Consider the following 24652-nt stretch of genomic DNA (forward strand, 5'->3'; position numbering starts at 1 on the left):
TTCTATATTACAAATTACACTTTAACAATTGTGAGGACCAGCGATCTAATATAATGCTGAAGGCACTGACATCTGAACCAAGTTTGCCTCTCTTTTATGGATATAATTCTTTCAAAGCCCCTCAGTTTTTCTCAAAGCGAATAGTGTTATTCTGTAATTCCATGGCTATTTCTCATCTAAGACACATGGGTATCTGCAAGCTCCTGCTGCTTTTGTCAAAATGATGAAAACAATATCATACTGTTAGCAATAACCCTTTTGAATGTGTATATACTGTCACAACACATGTACAAAAGAGGCAAGTCTTGCATTGTGACATTGATTTTATCACTGATTGCCTCCTTCCCACTCCTGTGAACATAGCTACTGAAAGGAACCAAATGAATACAAATATCCAGGAAAGTTAGTGGACCAAGTATTTAAGAAGCTTCAGTTGCTATCACCATAATAGAGGAGGCCCAATGATGTAAATGTAGCTTATTCTGTGAGACAAGCAAAGTTCATCCAAGATTAAACAGTGAGGTCTATCATAATGTTTGTATTATGAACTTTTGCACATCTAATTTAAGACCAGCACTGTTATATTCTGGGCATGGGTGCAAGGAACGGAGACGAGTCAGAGAACTAGTGAACTTCAACTCTTTATTAAGGATTAGGAACAGAGCGAGCGAACCCTGGGCAGCAGCAGCTCTTTTATAGAGCTGGCTGCTGACCCGTTAACCAATGAATTATGTCCAAATGCTTAACTTTTGCCCAATGGGAGATGTTCAACTAATAGCCAATCAGGCTGCTCCGTAAGGACCAATCCCTGTTCGCTATCCATGGGCCAATCAAAGGTGCAGGATTACAAGCCTGCTTATCATGAGGTTGACAAGTTTTATTAAATAGTTTTTATTAGTTCATAACAAGCACCTCCAAGCAAGACCAGGCAAAGTAAGATCCTTAGAGAAGGTATATTACGGCTGCCTCCAATCTGGTGTATTTTTAAAAAGTAGCAGAAATTAATGCTCATATTCCTGTAGACAGCACAGGTAATGTTTCTTGAGAGTGCCACATCACAGAAAGATGGTATACAAACAAAAATCAGCATATATGCTTTTATTTCAAATATTAAACTATAATTGGGTTCACATACCATGCCTTATGTTTATATTTCACTTAGCATATTTTCTGAACCTATTCATAGTGGTATATCATTCATGGATTGATATGATGTTCAAATCATTCTAATGTGGCTTAGTCAACAATAATATTTTAGAAGACTGTACTTTATCAAAAAGTGTGAATCTATTGAATTTGCAAGCAACCTTATGATTATACACACAAACACACACATGGAAGAAAAAAACAAATGGCTGAGAAATGACTAGATAAGAAATAGATGTACATTACAACAATAATGTAGATACACAAATATTAGAACCCAAATAATACTGACATTTTGTGAAAAATATGGGATTTACCAAGTCAAAGTGGAAATATGAAAGTGACATTAGCACATTATATCTACCACTATATTATTGTGCTGGCTTAAATTTCAATAGGGTTGTATAAGTAATTTTACACTATTAGCCAACAATGCAAAAATATCTTCTTTTTTATGCATAAAAAATATTATAAAAGAAAAGTGGCATGTCTTAACCACACCTTTAAAATATAGTATTTTATCTGCTTATTAAATATAGCTTACTGGGCAGAGGAATCATCTCAACAGCTGACAGATTGGTGACCTTTGACATCTGAAGCTCTACTTTGTGATATTCATAGATTGTTCTTCTACGAACATCTGTAAGAAAAGATACATTAGTACTGAGTTATGTTGCTTAAACTTTATTGTCATAAAATATTTCTATTATCAAGTCAAGATATGTATTGTTAAAATCACTCGTGTGTTAAATTCATTTAAAAAAACTAATGATTTTCATACAAATTGAATTATTTTCCTCCTTTTTACTGAAATTAAGTTTGGGATAGGGTCACAATTTAAATTAGTGTAGAGTTGGCACTAGAGCACTTCTCCTAAAATAAAATATTCATTGCAAAACCATACATGGCTTACTATAAAAATATAGGCTACTCAACAGAAAAATCAAATTACTTTGCACCATTTGCTGCTTGCTTTACTACACATTATTTTGTTTGTAAGATGTTCAGCGATAAAGATATTAAAGTTATGGTGGTAACACAAATTTATGTCATTAAGAAATTAAGAACCATCAATTATATTTTGTTCTGGATTTCCTAGATCTTGATAGAAATTTCTACTGCCATTTCCAACATACCTTGATTGCAATTGCAACAAGACACAGAGAAGACTGGGAAAAAAATCATCAACCAGCTTTCAGTACCAATAGTAACTGGAGAAGTTAACCCAAACTACAAACTATGAAATTGTAGCTATCCTGTTAGAAATACAAGATAACCTAGGATAAGTATCTCCCAAGGAACAAATTTTGTTCTGCTAAGCTACTATTACATTCATATTGGTAACACTGAGGTGCTTCTGGGTTGAGAAGATTAGCTGGTGGCATCACTGTTGCCCAGGGGGTGCTCAGTTAGGGATTCCTTTTTGTCCACATTAGGCTGTGCACTGAAGTGGTTCCCATCTATTTACTCGTGGTTCCCTGCTTTCAAACTGCTGAGTCAGCAGAAGCTAGAATAAGTGATGAGAGCTCACCCCGTAATGCAGCAACCGGGTTTTGAACACAACTCTACCAATTGTCTGCCAGGCATCCTTATCACATGAGCCACTGTGCTCCACTTCTGCTAAACTAAATCAGGGATTCATCACATACCTTCTTAAAACACTTCTTGCTTTTGAGAAGCAAGCTTAAAAGTAACCAGCAAACCCTCTGTTAATCTTTCCTAACTTCTTAGCACTGGAAGGTTCAGTCAAAGTGACAATGCCATCACTTTTATTTATGTATTCATTTGTTTCCTTTTTAAAAACAAAAACAACTTTTTTTTCTTTTTCCTGGGTCTTTGGCTTCTTGTATTGGTAAGGATTCACTCAAAATGTAATTCTTCACTGTCTCAACTTACAAACACGCTAATGGACAAGACACTGCTGGAAAAATGTCTTCCTCTTTTGGCAATGAACCTGTTCAAATCCAGCACAAAGTAACACAGTTTCAATCCATTTGTTCTAACTCTATGCTTTTGGAGCTCTAAACACAATAGAATTCTAGTTCTGAATTTTTTAATATATATTTTCAGTCTTCCCTGGTAATAGTTATGTTTTCATATAACAGGCTGTTAACCCTGACTCAAACAGAGATGGGAGCAAATATAATGCTTTCACCAGTGAGGTTTAAGCTAGCCCTAAATTAAACAGCAAACTCAATTATCTGGAAGGAAATGTGCTCATCTATAATGGGAAATTAAAAAGAATAATATGTGAGTTTGTCTCTAAAGCCACATTCTGCCAATACATGCCTAAGAAACAAGATAAAAACTAGAGCTTTTGTCTGCTACTCTCTGGATGGAGAAGCTTTTGAACATGTAGAACAGGAATTGCTTTTTGTTTTTTTTAACCACTAATGCTTGTCTGAACATAGTGCCCTATTTTCCTTCCAAACACTATTAGTGAGGATCACTATTCATTATTTTATAATATTTCATTATGTACGAATATTCCTTGTACCAGACCACAATTGGGACTGGCAATTCTGATGTTAAGTAATGCACTTGTTAAAGGAGATATCAAATGTCCACAGCAGACTTATGCCCTCAATTCTGTGTAACTGTTAAAGAATTGTTCATGGTTATAAAATGAGGTATCATGTCATAGTGACTTGAAATTTTACTGCTGGCTTCCCTGTTGACTTTGCTTGTTGGAAGCTGACTATGATACATGCAAATGACACATGATTGTGGGACACAACAACAGTCCTACAAGTCCATCAGTTGAGAAGTGCCCGAATTGTTATCATTTAACTATGGGGAAATTGCAATGGTTTAAAGTGCAAGAACTATTGGTGAAGTTACTTTTTCAGCACCATCGTAACTTTAAATGGTTGGATTTCAGAGCAGTGAACATCATTTCACCCACATTTAACCCATACACCAACCTCTCTGAGAGCATTATTTTGAATTCACAATCTCCTACTTCTCCTGACCAGATCAGAATTATTCTCCTGTAACTTCTATTCTGGAAAACAAGTCTTGATCCAGATTTAAAATTAGATTGAGATTGATATATCTGCACCAAAAGAGGCCATTTCAACATAGAATTGATATAGTTTGACATAGAATTGATATAGTAGTGAGATAGTACTTGCATTATTTTATGGTACTGTTCATAAATCAATTGGAGCAATTGATGGAATCCTGACATCAATATATCAATAAACAACTGACAGATGTGAAAATCTACATTCTAGAGGTTTTTTTTAATTAACAAAATCCAACGTGGTTGTCATTTACACAGGTTGGTAGAAATGATAGCAAGATTAGAATAAAACTAATTCACTATTTAATTCTAGTTGCTTTGCACTGAGTAACCTAGAACTTTTCTTCAATGTTTCCTGCCAATCCACCCTGTTCAATAGTCTTTTGTCATTCTGATATAAATTATGATTATCACCATCATCACCACACTATCTACTTTCCAACTGGCTAGTTAAAAGTAGCTGAAGAAATAAATGTTATTTTGGTCAGCAGTTATTATTACTGGACTGCCTTTCTTTGAGTGAACATATGAAAAGACCACCACTTGTGAAGAAATCTCCTATGTGTGAATACAGTATGTACAATTGTGCTTGTAAGTTTACATACCCTGGCAGAATTTATGATTTTTTGGCCATTTTTCAGAGAATATGAATGATAACACAAAAACTTTTCTTTCACTCATGGTTAATAGTTGGCTGAAGCCATTTATTATCAATCAACTGTTGTTTACTTTTTTTAAATTGTTATGACAACAGAAACTATCCAAATGACCCTGATCAAAAGTTTACATACCCCAGTTCTTAATACGGTATATTGCCCCTTTTAACGTCAATGACAGCTTGAAGTCTTTTGTGGTATGTGTGGATGAGGCTCTTTATCTTCTCAGATGGTAAAGCTGCCCATTCTTCCTGGCAAAAAGCCTCCAGTTCCTATAAATTATTGGGCTGTCTTGCATGAACTGCATGTTTGAGATCTCCCCAGAGTGGCTCAATTATATTGAGGTCAGGAGACTGAGATGGCCACTCCAGAACCTTCACTTTATTCTGCTGTAGCCAATGACAGGTCGACTTGGCCTTGTGTTTAAGATCATTGTCATGTTAGAATGTCCAAGTATGCGTCATGCGCAGCTTCCGGGCTGATGAATGCAAATTTTCCTCCAGTATCTTTTGATAACATACTGCATTCACCTTGCCATCAATTCTGACGAAATTTCCTGTGCCTTTGTAGCACACACATCCCCAAAACATCAGCGATCTACCTCCATGTTTCACAGTAGGAATGGTGTACTTTTCATCATAGGCCTTGTTGACTCCTCTCCAAATGTAGCGTTTATGGTTATGGCCAAAAAGCTCAATTTTGGTCTCATTGCTCCAAATGACTTTGTGCCAAAAGGTTTGAGGCTCGTCTCTGTGCTGTTTTGCGTAATGTAAGGGGGATACTTTGTGGCATTTGTGTAGTTATGGCTTTTTTCTGGAGACTTGACCATGCAGCCCACCTTTCTTCCAGTGCCTCCTTATTGTGCATCTTGAAACAGCTACACCACATATTTCACCTGAAGTTATTTGTGGGTTTTTCTTTGCATACCTAAAAAATTTCCTGGCAGTTGTGGCTGAAATTTTAGTTGGTCTACCTGACCGTGGTTTGGTTTCAACAGAACCCCTCATTTTCCACTTCTTGATTAGTTTTTGAACACTGCTGATTGGCATTCTCAATTCCTTGGATATCTTTTTATATCCCTTTCCTGTTTTATACAGTTCAACTATCTTTTCCCGCAGGTCCTTTGACAATTCTTTTGCTTTCCCCATGACTCAGAAGCCAGAAATGTCAGTGCTACACTGGATGAAAGATGCATAGGTCTGTCAGGAGTCCAGGAACTCATTGACCTTTTATACACACACACTAATTACAAGCAAACAGATCACAGGTGAGGATGGTTACCTTTAATAGCCATTCAAACCCCTTTGTGCCAACCTGTGTGCAAGTTATCAGGCCAAAATCACCAGGGTATCTAAACTTTTGATCAGGGTCATTTGGATATTTTCTGTTGTCATTATGATTTAAAAAGAGTAAACACAGTTGACTGATAATAAATGGCTTCAGCCAACCATTAACCATGAGTGAAAGAAAAGTTTTTGTGTTATCATTCATATTCTCGGGAAAATGGCCAAGAAATCATAAATTCTGCCAGGCTATGTAAACTTATGAACACAACTGTATTAATCAAAATATAGAGAAGCTGATATGCATATTCATTACCATGAGTTATGATGCAAAAGGCTTTAACTTTGTGATACATAAAAAGATAATTCTCATAATGTTTATATATATATATATATAAGTTTTCGCGGGTACTTACATGTATGGCATTCAGCTTTGTTCGGGTATTTTCCCACGTCATAGTAGTGGTGCTTTTAAAGTTGTAGCAACGTTTCAGCAGAATCTCATCTGCCATCATCAGGCTTTTGTATACAAAGATATCATCATCTTCAGGCTTGTGTCTTCCGCTCTGTGCTTCTCAGAGTGATGTGAGCTTGCAGCTGCTTCTTCCTTTTAACTGCTAATGGGGGTGTGACTTGATTGGGTGGGGGCTTGGCTGTGTTCTGATTGGCTGGGGGTGTGTTCTCATTGGTAGGGGGTTGGCTGTGTTCTGATTGGTTGGGGGTTGGCTGTGTTCTGATTGGCTGGAGGTGTGTTCTGTTCAGGTGGGGGCTTGGTTGTGCTCAGGTTAGTCTTAGTTGCTGGGGGATTTGAGCTGGTGAACTGTGATGAAGCCTGAAGATGATGAATGAGACTTCATCGAAAGCGTTGCCTAGATACTTCCAATCTTACGCAGGAGAAAACCCGAATAACCAAAGATCCACATACAAATACCCACGAGAACCTGAAAAAAAAAATATATATATATATATATATATATATATATATATATATATATATATATATATATATATATATATATATATATATATATATATATATATATATATAATGTCTCACCTATATTCTCAAGTGAGTATACAGAGTATACAGAGTTCCAGAGTTCAAAATATTCAAACAAGAACAAAACCAGACTAAAAAGGGTTAACAGTACTGTTTTCCAATCCTTGGCAGACTTCCCGGAATCTGTCTGGTAATTCAGAATTGTCCATCAATCACAGAGGCCACTCCACACGTATCCTTTCGACTCATCAAACACTTTGCTTCCAAGCAAAGTTTGAGAGTCAGCATGCCTCCTTAAATCACCTGGATGGGCATGTCAGTCTCTCTAATCAATGTCTGGCTTGACGCCTCCCTTCAGATTGACGTTTCAATCGTCTCCTAGTTCTAGCATCAAGCCAAGATCTGTCAGTTTCCCCACTAGAAGCCCCTGACTCATTTTGTGGATCAGTTGCTGGCATGAGCGAAGTCGAAGGTTCTGGGGAGGATTGTCTCTCCGACAATCTCTCATCCTCCTGGCTCACATCTATGTCCTCTGATAATTCAGACTCCACATTCACAGCAGGCTCCAACCTTCCATCTTCAGAGTCATCAGAGTATGCACCATTCCTCTAGAACAGGGATGTCAAACTGTATTTCTTCAAGGGCCAGATCAGCATTGTAGTTTTCCTTTAAGGGCTGGTGGTGGGGCAGTATGGATGCCTCCTGCTGGCCAAAACAGGGCATGGGAAGTCTGCGTGTGGTTCCCTGCACTTCGTTTTTGCCCTCCATGGCCTCTTGTAGCACTCTGTTGGTAAAAAACCTGGTGGCCTGTTTGGGGGACTTTTTTGGCCCATTTTTTGGCCATTTTGGACCCTGTTTTTTGGCCTGTTTTGGACCCATTTTTTTTGGCCATTTTCAGCCTGTTTCTGGCCGACAGAATGCTGCAGGAGACCAAGGAGATTGAAAACAAGCCCCCCCCCCCCGCACATAGCCAGTTTTATCCAACAGAGGCACCGTAGGCCAGCCCCACGGGCTGGATTTAAGCACCCCATGGGCCACTGCTCTAGAAAGTACTACTTATAAAACACAAGCAAACAACACAATTTCTGCAAATGCTCATGACTGATATAAAAGGGCAATATTCATGGGATAACTGGGATGCTTCTTCCCAAATAAGCACGCACAGGATAGATATTACACCCTAAGAGCTCATCATAGCTGTTAGAATACAATATAAGGCTTCCCAGTTCCACACTCTCTGGCAGTTTGCATTTTGTTTGATTGACACCTTGCCAGTAAACATTATTGCTCCATAACCCAGAACAATAATTGTTTAGTTGAGTGATTAGTGGCTGCCTGGGTCTATGTGACACTGAAGAAAATGATTATTTATTGGGGCAAGTATGTATGGAACAACCTTCCCAGTGAGGCTGTATTCCCTCATAGCTGTCCAATTAGGTTGTTTGAATGAGAGCCTGGCAGTCATGGGGGAAGTGCCAAAAAATACAGATGGTCAAGTAGCAACCTTTCCCAATGTAAATGATGAAGTGGCAAGGCATGGAAGAAATATTTTCAGGGTAGATAGACATTGGAACAAATTATTCTGGCTCTCAAGGCTGGGGAAAAAATCAAGTCCATTTAATTGGAAGCAAGGGAGAAAATACATACAATTTAAATCTTGAAGCAAGTAAGCAGGCAGGCAGGCAACAGGCATATGTGTGGCTTAACTTGTAAGACATGTTACAGGCAGATTTTGTCTGTATGAACAACTGCTTTCTTGTTTGCAATAAAGCTACCCATCAACCCACATTAAATCTATAAAATCTCTGCTATTAGCTGGCTACTGAATACAGGGTTGAGTTTTTGAAAGTCTAGATGTATTGCTATCCATGTTGTGTATACAAACAGCTGTATGACACAGATTACTGCTGTATGAAAATAATAAAGGATATTTTGTAGATGCATGCAGAGAGACTGGAATTGCTGGATATTTGCACAGCTTGCACAGAGTACAACACCCAATCTACTGTTACTTTTACTTTCTTATATTGAAGGCATCTATACAACACAACACTAAGACTAGAACCATGTTTACTGTAATGACCATTGGGTGCCTGCTTTACAAGAAAGAGGAACCTTGAACAGTAAAACTTTACAGAAATTGTCACTTGCAAGGCAGGAAATTGTCTGATTGGCTGGCTCTTTGTGGGAATCTAGGTTGGTCCTTGTCTGTATATGTGGGGTCAATTTATTATTTAGGCAAGATGGATCTTTCAGGGGGATTCATTGTTCTCACGCCTCTTTGGGATCTGTTTTTTAAACTAGGTGGGGAAAAAAGATACCTTGGATGAATTTAAAATGTAACACATCTAATTGGGACAGTATAATTGCAGCACAAACACATATCACAAAGTTCAATTTTAAAGTCAACATAATTTAACACCATTATTATCAGGTACTGATCCTAACACTAGGTAAAAGGAGAACTTTGGGAAAAGGACTAAATTCAAATTGTATTATTTAATATAAAACAGAACAGTGATTCCAAAGATGATATAATCCAAATATTTTTAACCTATAAAGAAATGCATTTCTTAATGATAAGAGACTAGGCCTCATTAATACTTAGAAGACGATAAATGAATATTAGGGTTATAGATTAGATTGTGAAGTTAAAAAATACCCAAACCAATCAGAAAGCTAAAAGTCCATACTTTTGTTAAGAAAATTATATGGATATGTCCCTAGGGACACAGGAGTTGAGCTAGTCTAAATATTAACAGTAAAATAAAGGATATCTTGTACTGTTTATTCTTAGGTAATCTTAAAGGAAAAAGTCCCTCTAAGCTCTCTTAGTGGAATAAAGAAATTGCATATAGCATATATCTTACAAGCAGAAATTCCATTTTATGAAATTTTCTTCAAAATAAATGATTGTTACAGTGAAAATCTTTTATCCAAGTTCTTTGTTGTTCCTTCAATAGAAATAACAAAAATCTTGTAAAATAGCTGTATTGAACCACAGAGAATCTTGAGGAACTTTTTGAATAGCTGACAAGAAGTGATGTAGAATCACATTGGGAGTTATAAGCCAAGTAAAATTATATTTAAATTAGTTATCTGAACCTAATAAAACTTCTGGTCTTGTTTATTTAAAACATTTTAATCTCCTTTAATCTATTTTGCTCTCACAATAAATCATATTGTCTCATGTTACATTCAGTAACAACATACTAGGAATTTGCTGGATCCTGTGGAGAACCACAAATGCATCTGACAGCCCCACTTTAACAGGATGATTAGTTGAACTTATCTGTGTCACTGAGACAGGAATCTGCCAAAAAAGGGATAAAAGAGATAAGTTTTTGAGACAATCAATTTTTGATAATATCTATTTATCACTAACATGCCATATTATAAAATGTAATCAAATGCTGAACAAGGTTCACACATGGTAACCTGATTCTCCTTAGCTTTATGTAGAGTAAAAGGAAAGGAGGGGAGGAACATTTTCAGTGTTGCAAACTTGTGTTAATGTAACCTAACAACAAAAGCAGAGTTAGTATTCATACTTGTGCTTGTCTGGATTACCGGAAGGGCTAATATCAGGCTCTTTTTCCTGTCTCTGAAGAACATTTCCACATACCATTACATCTCCCTCTACTTGCTACTGGGCTCTGCTTTTATCAGAAATGGAGTTTATTTATAACTGCTCTCCACAGATTTTCTATACAACATTAAACTGACCTTTCAAAAAAGAGTACATTCATTTGGGGATGAGAAAACATTACACAATAAAAAATACAATGAGATGAAAGCTAATATTTAAAGTTTTGGCAGACCTGCTCACCAATTTCATGTATTTCAGCAATTATGTTTTCAAGTCTGTCACCAATAGACTTCATTGTTAGATCACTCTAGGAACAAAACTCACAAAAACTTGAAATACAATAAATATTTTTGTCAAACAGTTTAATTTGCTTATTGTGTAAATAGCTTTTTTCCTAATGTTGTTTTGTAAGCACAAATATAATTCTGCACAAAGACAACTATTTTCAAGAGTAGGATTGTCTTATAACTGTGGTTTAAAAAAAAAAAGAGAAATGGTCTAGCCCTAAGTCTTCTTTAGGCATTTAACCACCAAGGAAGCTGCAGATTGCTGGACAGATAATTCTTCTTTTAAAAAAAAACAGGATAATTATAAATAGTTTTGGCTATCTTGCATTTAAACAAATGTAAAATGTCAACTCCCAAAGTCCCTTTTTATCAAATTGAACTAAAAGGAAAAATGTGGAATTTTTCTATTTGACACTATATATTTCCTGAGTTGTTTAAGTGGGAACTGATTTATATTAATAAGAGTCATCAAATCAGGATATCAAACTAGTGTTTTAATCCAATTCTTTATCCCTATTGATATTTCTACTGACTTCATTTGTTTAATTTTATCTTCCAGGATCATCGAAAGAAGCTATTACTGTTATAAAATCCAGAGAGCAGTTGAATACCAAAGATGTTTTCTCTCTTCCCAAACATATAAATCCCACATTTACCTTTTAAAGCTTTATATTGACTATCATCAGATTCTTTTAACCATTTTGCAACCAAAAGGAGAGGATGAGGAGATCTGAAGCTCACAGTAGCACATTAGTGTTTCTGATGCTTGTGATGATATTTGTTTGCATCCATTTTATTTTCCTTGTCAGGAATAAAATCTATAGTTGTTTCATCCAGTAAATTTTTTTCTGAACAGAATGAGGTATGTTCTAACAAATAAAGTGAGATGATGCAATGTGTTTCAAGAGTGTGTTACAAGCAGCTGCCAAATGTAAGTCATCAGAGCTGGATGGATCAAGGCAGAAACAAAAAGTGTGGAACATTCTAATGTAATGTTATATTGTATCTCAACAGCCCCACATTTTCTAATTTTCTATCAAAACCTTTGCTGTTTGATAGGCACATGAATAGAAGATTTTTCTAAATGTTGATTATCTAGAGCTCCCGACATCATTTACAAATAGGAATGCTGATACTTATAATTTAGCAACAATTGGATGAGCACAGGTCATCTATTTCTGTTTCAATGGCTATGCCTAATATACAAGAGACTTTACTTTCCATTATATCTCTTAGCTCTCTCTTCCTCATACAAAAGCCAAGTGTTTCTATTTTATAATAGTATCCATCTGTACACCTTAGATCCTAGAAACTAAAAGATAAATGATCTCTAGAATTTTTATCATGTGAAAATTTTTATTTGATCTTGAATTTATATTTATTACATGTTTTTTTTTTCTGAAGTGAAACAATTCATTACCTGATCAGACTCACCTCTTTATAGCCAAAAATTATACGGCCATCATTGAGAAGAGTTGCCTGAAAAGTGAAACTGCCCAGGTTGTAGTTATCTTGTAGATGTACATGATCCCATTGAACAACTAGTGCAGTGCCTGTCAAGTTGAGAAAAAGAGACAAAAATACTGGAGGAAAGTATATGATTGTAATTTAATAAATTAATTCAACTTCCTTGACTTTGATACCTTACAAAATTACCTGAATATCTAGAATCTGTTGTCAGTGTAAGCCATAACATAGGACAGCCTAGACTGGGGTAGACTAATCATATTACCATATTACCACAACTCAAGTAGTAATTATCTTCTAAAACAAACATTATACAGGAAGTGTAATTACACCCTCTTATGAAATATTGAACAAAATAAGGAGATGTAAAATTCAGGATTATTTCAACATTTTCTAAATAATTTATGGAAATAATCAGTACCAGTGACTTTCTAGAAGTATTGGAAATAACATTTTTTTGTATAACAAAAGATACTATGAATTGAAATACATCATCAATTGAATGGCTAATGTGCAAAAGAGCCAAAGCAGTAACAAACACTTATCTGAAAATAAGCTCAAAGAACATGGAAGTTGTACATCCAATATAAGAAATAATTTCATTCTAATTAGATTTATATATATTTTCTTTCAGCTTCCTCTAAATATCCTGTGTGTATATTAATAGCTCCCAAGGATCTACAGAATTCTTTTCCATGCAGAGACAATATAGCTGTCTTGCAAAAGCAGCCCTGGTAGCGCAGTGATTAGAATGCATTATTGCAGGGAAACCCTGCATATAGCATGGAGTTCAATCCTGATGAGCTCAAGGTTGATTCAGCTTCCATCCTTACTATATCAATAAAATGAGGATTCAGATTGTTGGAGGCAATGTACTGACACTCAGAGAGCGTTGTAAAGCATGATGGGCAGCATCTAGGTCTAAGTGCTATTGTTATTTGAGGCTCTAATTCTCCAAAAATATTTAATGCAAGACATATGGTAAATCTGTAGGCTCCATGTATCTAGTGGGTCTACCAATTATGGTACATATTTATCCAATTGTCAACATATTTTTCAAATTTCTTTAAACACAATTCACAACAATATTTCTGTATCTATTAGCATTACATTTCATAAAGGCTATGGCAAGTTAAAATTGCAGTGTTTAGTCATGGGAACTTAACTCAGTGGAATAAATATGCAGTTTGGATTAGAAATATTAACTACATGGAGTTATCTGACTAACAGTCTGTAAGTTTTAGAAATGTAAGATATCAAGGATATCAACCTCTATTACTGAAGAATAATTGTCACTTGACTCATGCTTCCCTAGATGTGGCCACCTTGATGGTTACAGGCAGCTGAAGTTGAAAATCAAATATGCTGCACCTAGCTAATACCTGGAGGAGAGACTACAGGAAATGTCAGACTGGTTGGCTTGGCTGGAAAATCAGATAAAAAGTATCTGGAAGAAGAGGATGGTACAACAAAGTAACACTGGGGTGTCTACTAAGTCCAGAAACAGCTCAGTTTTCATTCACCCGAATGTAATTTGGATTACTTCTGAAATCCTGTCCCTTGGTCTGATTATAGAAATTAGAATCCAGTAAAAATATGAAGTGCTACAAGGTCCTTGTTTCTGGTGTGCAAGAAATTCTGTGAGAATGAAAGGTATTTATTTCTCCAAGAAACCATAACATTATATAGAGTGCAATATATATGTAGATATAAATGGATGTTGACTTCTGTTTTTAATTATTTTAGGGTAGGTTGTTTTGTCATTTTATCTGAGGTTGCAAATTTTGCAACTACTTTTTTAATTAATTCATTGATTTAATTTCTAGCTTGCTCAATTTCAAAACAACTCTATGGCTTCACAAGTTAAAATAATCAATTTTATATAAAACTATAACCTATCTTCCAAGGGACAACATAATCTCCAATCACATACTTCAACTAGTACCGTGTTTCTCCAACAATACGGCTCCCCCAGCATGTTTTCTAGGCATTAGGTGAAATCAAGCCATTCCCCCCAAATTTAGGCCTATTTAAAACATGCGAAATGGGGGGGCAAGGGGGGAACTTGCCATTAGGAGCGGCCCTAATTCCTCGCCAAACAACCGATCATGGCAGAAACCCTCCCTCCCTCCTTCTTTTCCTGCCAAGCTTCCCAGAGGATTCTCTCTTTGGGATTTGCCAGGAGAAATCCATGAGGTGGATTTCCATCCTATTTCTATCCTTCAAGGAGATGAAGGTGGGGAATGCATTTAAGGGGGTGCTAAGGGTCTGTAGGATGATTCCCTTTCTCTTATGTTTGGATTGGAAGGTTTGCCTCTGCTCAAAGGGCAAAATGGATAGATGGTTACCTTTTTAAAACTACTGGGAGGGGGAGAGGAAGCTGCCCAGCCAGTCTGTATTCTTAGGAACTGACGGAGGGAATGAGAATAAAGAAAAGTTAAAGAGCGGGAAAAGGTCCACAGGGGTTTTTTGGGTGGCTGGAGCAAGGGGAGAGCGCCCAATCATACAGGGGACGAGACCGTGACCTGAAGCTGTGGGGTGGGAAGCAAAGCAAATTGTGTGTGTGGGAGAAATGATGGCATCACCCTCCTGCTGCCGCTTCCACCCATCGAAGCCCGAATGACTCAGCGACTTGCAGGACGTTGTTGATGCAGCTGCCATCAAGCAAAGTGATGCCCCTGCAAAAGGGCCGGTGGTTCTCATTGGTAGAGGGGTCTGTCCTGCCGCTGCTGCTGGTGTTGTTGGAGATGGCGTTGGCAAGAGAGGCACCACTACCGGCGGGAACCATGGAAGCTATGGAGGCAGCTCCCCTGCCTGAGAAGCGGCTGAAATACTGCTGGTGGAGGAATGCGCTCGAACCGTTCCTCCACCACTGGAAGAGCCACTTCTCCACTACCGCTGTGATGTTCAGCAGTGACTCCGGCCTCTGTGTCTTGCCCAGTGGCAGCACTCCAAATGCGGCATAAGCCATGACGAGGGTAGAAGGGAAAACGACGGCGGTGGAGGAAGCAGCAGTGGCAGCCGACGAAGTTCCCGTGCCGCAAAGTGCCCCACCGATGGCGACATCCACACTGCCGCCACTTGCCCGCTGAGCAGGCCTGCAGCCACCACCATAGCCGGGTCTGCATCAAAGGCGCTTGGCGGGAGTAGGGAGCCTTCCACATTCCGCCATGATTGGCTGTTAGGAGCGGCTGGTACCGAGGCATGGCTGCCCATGGGGTGCTCTAGGAGAGGGTGCGTGGGAGGGGAGAAATTAAGTAACCCCCGAAAAGACGGCCTAGCCATTTTTTCGAGGGTCAAAAGAAAATAAGGCCCAGCCTTATTTTCTGAGAAACATGGTACTTTAACCTAATGTCTGCAGGAAAAAATAATTATTTTTAAAGATTACTTAAATGTGGTCAGGTATATATAAGTACGTAACTATAGATTATGTATATAAACTCTTCTATATACATATACTATATATTGTATGTGTACTATGAGTGTTTTATTGTTATGATTGTAATTCGCAGGGAATCTCTTTGCTGCAGTGATCAAAGACTAATAAAATTATTTTGCTCTCTCCAGGCTAAAAGGTGGATAAACCTATTATTTTTTCAGAACTCAAGCTGTTAAATCAGCAATAATTCTACTGAATGTAGATACTATAGCTGCAATGCTTCTTCCTCTAAATCTAAATGAAAAAAAATCTAAATCCACCAATATCTCAGATTAATCAGAAGTTTACAGTAGTGGAAAGGCTGGAATACATACAGAGGACAACAAGTAGGATGGTGTAGGAGGTAAAACCCAAGCCTTATGGATGGATTAAGGAGTTGAGCATGACTAGTTATAAAAGAGAAAACTAAGACCACAACATGTAAATATTATGCTGTTGTTGCTCTAGCCCCATTTAGTGGCCGGGGACAGATAAACCTAACAATATCATCTGAAGCCAGGCTCCATTTTCTGTCAGCCTTTGGAGAAGACAGAAGCACATTTAGTTTAGTTTACTTTATTGTCATTGCACTTTGTACAACAAAATTAAATACCATCTTCAGTGTACATTAGGACTATTAAAATAAACACAAACACACATCCTTCGCATTCTATACACTGAATTGAAAACCCCTGATATTGCATTAATATTGCACTATTCAGTAGAATTCAATAAAGTTACTGCCCTGGGATAGAAGCTGTTTTTCAGCCTATTTGTCCTTGGTTTTATTATCCTGTACCGTCTGCCAGATTGTAATAGTTCAAAAAAAGGGTGCACAGGATGAGATGGATCTTTGAGAATGTTTTGAACTTTCTTAAGGCAGTGGGAGCTATAAAGCTCTTCCAAAGAGGGAAGAGGGCAACCAATGAAGTTCTGTACAATGACATTAACTCTCTGGAGTGCTATCTGCCACTGTGCAATTGGCAAACCATACAGAAGTGCAGTAAATATACTCTCTATGGTGCAGCAGTAGAAGGTCACCAGCAGTTTTTCATTCAGTTGTTGTTTTCTGAGAAGTCTCAGGCAGTATAATCTCTGCTGGGCCCTTTTGACTAATGCTACAATGTGAGCACCCCCGGTCAGGTTCTCTTTTATGGTAAAACCCAGAAACTTAAAACTGGTCACTTGCTCTACTCGGTCTCCATTGATAAGCAAGGTCTGCATGTCTGATCTGTTCTTTCCATAGTCCACTATAACTCATTGGTCTTAATGGTGTTGAGGACCAAGTTATTGTCTCCACACGATGAAAACAACCGCTCCATCTCATCTTGGTAGGCAGACTCATCCCCCCCAGAGATGAGTCCCACCACAACCAGCCATTTCGACCATGACACAACTGGAAACTGGCTACGTCCCTCACACAGAGCATTGCTCGTGAAGTTCAGGCTGCTTATTTGTTGGTTGTTATGTTGGTTGTTGGTTAATGCTGTCTATCTCGTATTTATATTTTATTTTCACTATTTGTATTTCCTCAGTTTCACCGTACCCTGTTCTCACAACAAAACATTCAGATCCATGCCACGGTCTTTTTCATTGAAGAACGGGGGTGGGGTGGGGGGGGTGTTAGCTGTCTGTCGAGCTGCACACAGAACAGCCGTCGACTAATACATAAATGGCAGTCAGAGGAAGATGTTTTCCCTATTTAAAACAGGACAAAGATCAATATATCAGAATTAAAAATCTGAATGATAGATTCCTTTTTGCTGAAAATTGGCAGGGTAGCAGCTGCCAGGAATACCTTACAGTAGTGGATTCTGATAAGTGAACTGGTAAGCTGGACTAAATGATTTACAATATTCCTTCCGACTTTTATGTTTTGTAAATCTATAAAAGAGTGGATGGCTTAATTAACTCAAATATATATATTCTTTGTACAGTTCCAGCAACAAAATTGGATTTTGTTTTTGCATCTTACAATTTTATGTCAGATACTGACCTTTGAGAGCAGTAAATAAAGGCAGGGTTATTCAAATATTATACAGTACTGACACTTCAATTATCTTTATGAAGTTTATTAACCTCTGTGTTCCTATAATATGCCCTATGTTTATATAAAATATGACACAAATAAAAAATATTTTAATTCATTAATGGATATTATGCAAATGGTACTAAAAAGAAAACACTATAGATTCATTTTTTTAACAATGCTAACTGAAATTTTATATAACAACTAAAGCTTTTATAGCTTTTATGGATTATAATAATGGATAATACATGCCTAGAGACTCTAGCAGCAAAATTTTAACTAAATTAAAGTTTTATATGCAGAGGAATAGCTAATTAAATGTATTACATTTTAAAGAGCTAAATATTATGATCAATCCACTGTGTAATTTCCTACAAAGGGAAACAAACAGCAGCTAAACTAAAAGTAATCTGAACAAAACTATTCATGCTTACCATTATCAAAGTATCTTACAGTAGAATTTCTCGAAACACTGGGGTCAAAATTGGCCATCAAGGGTGCAATATACTGTGTTGCTGTTAACATCTGATGCACAACTTCTCCTGTGTAAATAAACCCTGTAAAAAGAGAACAAATAGCAAAATCACATCACTTATCATTAAAAAGATAATACATGCTACTCTTAATTAGAGGCTGCCAGAGTATCTTAGAACTTGACCAGGAAAATTATTTTCAGTCTTTATGAATGAATCTGAGTTGCTAAAGAACATCAGAATTTCAGTGATGGAAAAAAATAAACATAAAAGCAAAAAAGAAGGATCAAACTTGAAAGGAAAAAAAATCTACTTCAAAGTTTAGCAAAGTTTTAGGGGAGGGTTTGTGATTAGCAACCAGTTTGAAAAGGGGAAAATTTAAAAAATTACACAAAGGATCTTCTGGATTCACAAGTTTGATTGCCTCTTACTATGTGAAAACTACCATGCATATTGTGGCATTTTTTTAGATTAGAAGATTAGAATTCTTTATTGGCCAAGTGTGATTGGACACACAAGGAATTTGTCTTGGTGCAAATACTCTCATTATACATAAAAGAAAAGATATATTTGTCAAGAATCATAAGGTACAACACTTAATAATACTCATAGAGTACAATAAGCAATTAAATCATAGTAGGAAACAGTCAATATAGATTGTAAGGATACAAGCGACAAAGTTACAAACATACAGTCACAGGTGAGAGGGGATGGGTGATAAGAAGTGATGAGAAGATTAATAGTAGTGCAGACTTTGTAAATAGTTGGACAGTGTTGAGGGAATTATTTGTTTAGCAGAGTGATGGCGTTTGGGAAAAAACTGTTCTTGTGTCTAGTTGTTCTGGTGTGCCATTAGCGTCGTTTTGAGGGAAGGAGTTGAAACAGTTTATGTTTGGAATGTGAAGAGTCTGTAACTATTTTCACTGCTCTCTTTTTGACTTGTACAGTATACAGGTCCTCAATTGAAGGCAGGTTGGTAGTAATTGTTTTTTCTGCAGTCCTAATTATCCTTTGAAGTCTGTGACTATCCTGTTGGGTTGCAGAAACAAACCAGACAGTTATAGAGGTGCAGATGACAGACTCAATAATTCCTCTGTAGAACTGTATCAGCAGCTCCTTGGTCAGTTTGAGCTTTCTGAGTTGGCGCAGAAAGAACATTCTTTTTGTGTTTTTTGATGACGTTTTTGATGTTAGGTGTCCATATTAGGTCATGTGATATAATAGAACCTAGAAATTTGAAGGTCTCTACTTTTGATATTGTGTTGTTTAGTATTGTAAGACGTGGTAGTATGGGAGGGTTTCTTCTAAAGTCTACCACTATTTCTATGGTTTTAAGTATGTTCAGTTCCAGATTGTTCCGGTTACACCACAAGGCAAGTTGTACAACCTCCTGTCTGTATGCGGATTTGTCGTTGCCTCGAATGAGACCAATTACTGTTGTGTCATCTGCAAACTTCAGTATTTTAACAGATGGATCATTTGAGATTGATATATGGGGAGAAGAGAAGTGGAGAAAGTCATTGATATATAGGGAGAAGTAGAGAAAGCACACAGCCTTGGGAGGTCCCTGTACTAATTGTACAGGTATCAGATGTGATTCTGCCTTGCTTCACCTTCTGCTATCTGTCTGTTAAGAAGCTTATGATCTACTTACAAGTGTGTTCAGGTACTGCTAGTTGGTTTAATTTAGTTAGAAGAATGTCTGGAATGATGGTATTGAATGCTAAACTGAAGTCTACAAAGAGAAGCCTTGCGTAGGTATTTGGAGATTCAAGGTGTTGTAGGATGTAGTGCAGAGGCAATTGTTGATCTATTTTCTTGGTATGCAAACTGCATGGGATCTAACAGCGGATCCGTGATGGTTTTCAGGTGGGACAGCACTAGCCTTTCAAAGATTTTCATAACTACAGATGTTAAAGCAACTGGTCTGCAGTCATTCAATTCCTTGATGGAGGGCTTCTTCGGCAATGGGCATTTTAAAGATTACCACACTTATGTAGCACAACCTTTTGAGAGCTATGCTTATACACTGTCATGGATATATTTCTTGCACAAGGATTCAGAGCAGTGAAATTGTAGGGAAAAATAAATCTAATGAAGTACAGAATGGGATAACTACTTTAAACCTTAATTATTTCAGTAGCTATTCACAAACATATATAGCTTTTCTGTTTCAAAAACTTTTAAAAAGTAAGAATTGGTGTTACATTATATTTTAAGTGATTGTATACTACGTGGAGAGTTCCTATTATTAGACTATCTCTCTCTCATTTACTCTCTCTCACACACACACTTTTAAGTGCTATTGAGTTCAGTTAGAAACACCAGATTCCAAAAAGGACAATTTTATACTGCAGGTTTCCCAATCTGTTGCTATTATTTTGATTCATGTCAGATTTGTAATTTCTTTCTAAAGTAACCACATTCAATGGATGTCTTCACATTATTCCCAAATGATGCAACTTATAGGCAATGCTGCAAAATGTATCCACCAAGCAACTGGAAAACTATAATTTCATCTTTAAATTACATTCCTTAGTAAATATCATGGATGCTTTTAACCTTTTTCTTGAAGAGAGAAAAATAATTACAAGTTTATCATAGTTTCTAGGATCCAATGACAATTCCAATCAATAAAAGCTGGAAAGCTACAAGATTAATCAGATTTAAATGAACACTTATTTATTTAATCTATCTGTATGTCACCTCAATTACAAAAGCAACTGTAGAATTTTACTTGATGTATTGAACATTTTATCATTCCCACTTACACACTGAATCAACCACAATGTCAGCTAAGCAGATTCTTGAATAGATTTCCACAGAAATTTGGCAAAAACTAGTTTACATTGTCTAAGATCCAGTTTTCCAATAGCTTTTGCTCTTAGTTGATGCTACAGGAGTCTGTGAAAGTATTCCAAATCTACAGTTTCCTAAAGTATTTAATCTTATTTTTTGAAAGGATATTGAAGCTTCTGAAATCTTCCTGATCTTGGTTCTCTTCAGATGTATTGGACCTAAACTATCACAATCCCAAACAAGCATATGCTAGCTGTGAATCATAGGAGTTCAAATTCAACATTCTAAAAAAAAAAGTATCTTGGAGAAAGCTGATTTATAGATCAAATCATATGACACTATGTTCTAAACTACTGGAATCAATTAATGTAATTAGTAAGGTACTAAAGGAGATTAAAAAATGCAATATAATTTAGAGGATAAACTAGGAAATTTAAAAACATAGAAATGACTTGTACAGCTCCTGAAATAAGTGCTTTTGTTATAAATGTTCCATGACTTCCATTTAGTAATATGGATGGCACACTCAAATAATAAAGTGTATTAGTTACACTTTTTAACAGCACTCACCTAATAGCACTCAATGGTACTGTTTGTCAAAAGATGGCTACCCCAAATGTGGAAATTCTACTTGCAAAGTGGGACAGGTATTTAGGAAATTCCAATGGATGCTGTCAAGCTGTGAGAAATTTCCACAGTAGATTGAATTTTGCTCAAATCTTTACCAAATTCCTCTCTTCTGGTTTTAGATGTCTTATTTTCTTAATTCAGTTTTTCCTGCTTTATATTGATATACATTCAATGATGTAGATTACAATTCACAAAAAAATGCAAGGAAGGGTAAGAAAATTCTGCCTCAGCTTTAAGATTTTTGGCACCAATTTGCTCACATAGTATAATATCTGCCACTTGATACTTTTTCCCTTCTTAAAACCACCTTCATTTTAAGTGTATGCCTACTATAATATATTTATAGCTATTACAGACAACTAGAATTGAATCTATATCATAATAAATATGTTAAACTCTTCTCCCCCCCACAACATTGTGCCTTGAAGTATAAAATCCATTTCATTTATTCCAAGCTTCATAGGTTCCTGAGCACAGGGTGAAGAAACCTGACTAGGTAGGATCTATTTTTTTATTATTTCAGTATTAGCCTACAGTCCAATAACATAAGCCTAAGAATAAAATATTATAAAATATATTGTATTTGGCACAGACTTAAAATGAAGGCAATTTTAATAGAGGAGCGAGCATCAAAATGGCAGGTGTTATTCAATTTGAGCAAAATGGTGCCAAACATCCAAACTATTCATACAAACATATGAGATCAGAGCTGACAGTGACTGATGAGTAAAGAGATCTTGAAATGGTAAAGGATTTGGTCATGATATTGACACAATATACATTTGCTATAAAAAGATTCAACAGCATGTTAGGGATAATAATTAAAGTATTGAAAACAGAGATGCCAACATTATAATGCCTTTATATAAATCAGTGGTGTGAGTGCATGTAAAATGTTGGGTGAAGTTCAGAGGAGCCAACTAAGATGAGCAAGCAGCTGAAGCAGATTCTCTAAGAGGAAAGATTGTGAAACTTGGGGCTTTTTAGACTAGGGAATAAACAAATGAGAATGAATTGGAATGAAGTGTATAACATTATGTATGGTGAAGACAAAAAGAAGCTATTTTCCTTTCCCAAATATTAGAATCAAATTCATCTAATGAAATTTAATCCTGTAAGACAAAAAATATTTTTATACAACATGCGATATTTAAGACTGGAATTCATTACCACTAGATTCTATGGAACTACCACTACAGGTAAAACTCGAAAAATGACAATATTGTGGAAAAGTTCATTTATTTCAGTAATGCAACTTAATGAACCTAATCTATGAGATAGACTCATTACATGCAAAGCAAGATAGTTCAAGCCGTGATGTGTCATAATTGAGATGATTATGGCTTACAGCTCATGAAAACCCCAAATCCACAATCTCAGAAAATTAGAATATTGTGAAAAGGTTCATTATTCTAGGCTCAAAGTGTCCACTCTAATCAGCTAATTAAGCCATAACACCTGCAAAAGGTTCTTGAGCCTTTAAATGGTTTCTCAGTCAGGTTCAGTAGGAATCACAACCATGGGACAGACTGCTGACCTGACAGTTGTGCAGAAAACCATCATTGACACCCTCCATAAGGAGGGAAAGCCTCAAAAGGTAATTGCAAACAAAGTTGGATGTTTCCAAAGTGCTGTATCAAAGCACATTAATAGAAAGTTATGTGGAAGGGAAAAGTGTGGAAGAAAAAGGTGCCTAAGCAGCAGGGATGACCGCAGCCTGGAGAGGATTGTCAGGAAAAGGCCATTCAAAAGTGTTGGGGACTTTCAAAAGGAGTGGACTGAGGCTGGAGTCAGTGCATCAAGAGCCACCACACACAGACGGATCCTGGACATGGGCTTCAAATGTTGTATTCCTCTTGTCAAGCCGCTCCTGAACAACAAACAATGTCAGAAGCGTCTTATCTGGGCTAAAGAAAAACAGAACTGATCTGTTGCTCAGTGGTCCAAAGTCCTCTTTTCTGATGAGAGCAACTTTACATCTCATTTGGAAACCAAGGACCCAGAGTCTGGAGGAAGAATGGAGAGACACACACTGCAAGATGCTTGAAGTCCAGTGTGAAGTTTCCACAGTCTGTGTTGATTTGGGGAGTCATGTCATCTGCTGGTGTTGGTCCACTGTGCTTCATTAAGTCCAGGGTCAACGCAACCATCTACCAGGAGATTTTGAAGCACTTCATGCTTCCTTCTGCAGACGAGCTTTATGGGGATGCTGACTTCATTTTCCGGCAGAACTTGGCACCTACCCACACTGCCAAAAGCACCAAAACCTGGTTCAATGACCGTGGGATTACTGTGCTTGATTGGCCAGCAAACTTGCCTGACCTGAACCCCATAGAGAATCTATGGGGCATTACCAAGGGAAAGATGAGAGACATGAGACCAAACAATGCAGAAGAGCTGAAGGCCGCTATTCAAGCATCCTGGTCTTCCATAACACGTCAGCAGTGCCACAGGCTGATAGCTTCTTCCATGCCACGCCGCATTGAGGCAGTAATTGTTGCAAAAGGGGCCCACACCAAGTACTGAGTACATATGCATGCTTATACTTTTCAGAGGTCCGATAATGTTCTACGTACAATCCTTGTTTTATTGATTGCATGTAATATTCTAATTTTCTGAGACTGTGGATTTGGGGTTTTCATGAGCTGTAAGCCATAATCATCACAATTATGACACATCACAGCTTGAACTATCTTGCTTTGCATGTAATGAGTCTATCTCATATATTAGTTTCACCTTTTAAGTTGCATTACTGAAATAAATGAACTTTTGCACAATATTCTAATTTTTCGAGTTTCACCTGTAGATTTGATGCCGGATACCAACTCAACTGACTTCAAAAAAGAGTTG

The 24652-nt window shown here is 37.0% G+C and overlaps 1 protein-coding gene across 7 annotated transcripts in view; it reads right to left on the bottom strand.

Moving 5' to 3' along the window:
• The window catches only part of PLXDC2 (plexin domain containing 2), a 351404-nt gene that overhangs the window by 49922 nt on the left and 276830 nt on the right, over window positions 1–24652 (bottom strand). For all 7 annotated transcript variants that reach the window (XM_087947512.1, XM_087947513.1, XM_087947511.1 and 4 more), the window contains 4 exons: window positions 18335–18457; window positions 12421–12539; window positions 10324–10423; window positions 1691–1786 (listed from right to left, as the gene is read on the bottom strand). In XM_087947512.1, coding sequence (XP_087803638.1) covers window positions 1691–1786; window positions 10324–10423; window positions 12421–12539; window positions 18335–18457 — 438 coding nt within the window. The remainder of the gene's footprint in view (window positions 1–1690; window positions 1787–10323; window positions 10424–12420; window positions 12540–18334; window positions 18458–24652) is intronic.

Source organism: Notechis scutatus, chromosome Z (assembly GCF_049901735.1).
Source record: "Notechis scutatus isolate UNSWTSFEM ecotype Mainland chromosome Z, rNotScu1.2, whole genome shotgun sequence".
Taxonomy (NCBI): domain Eukaryota; kingdom Metazoa; phylum Chordata; class Lepidosauria; order Squamata; family Elapidae; genus Notechis; species Notechis scutatus.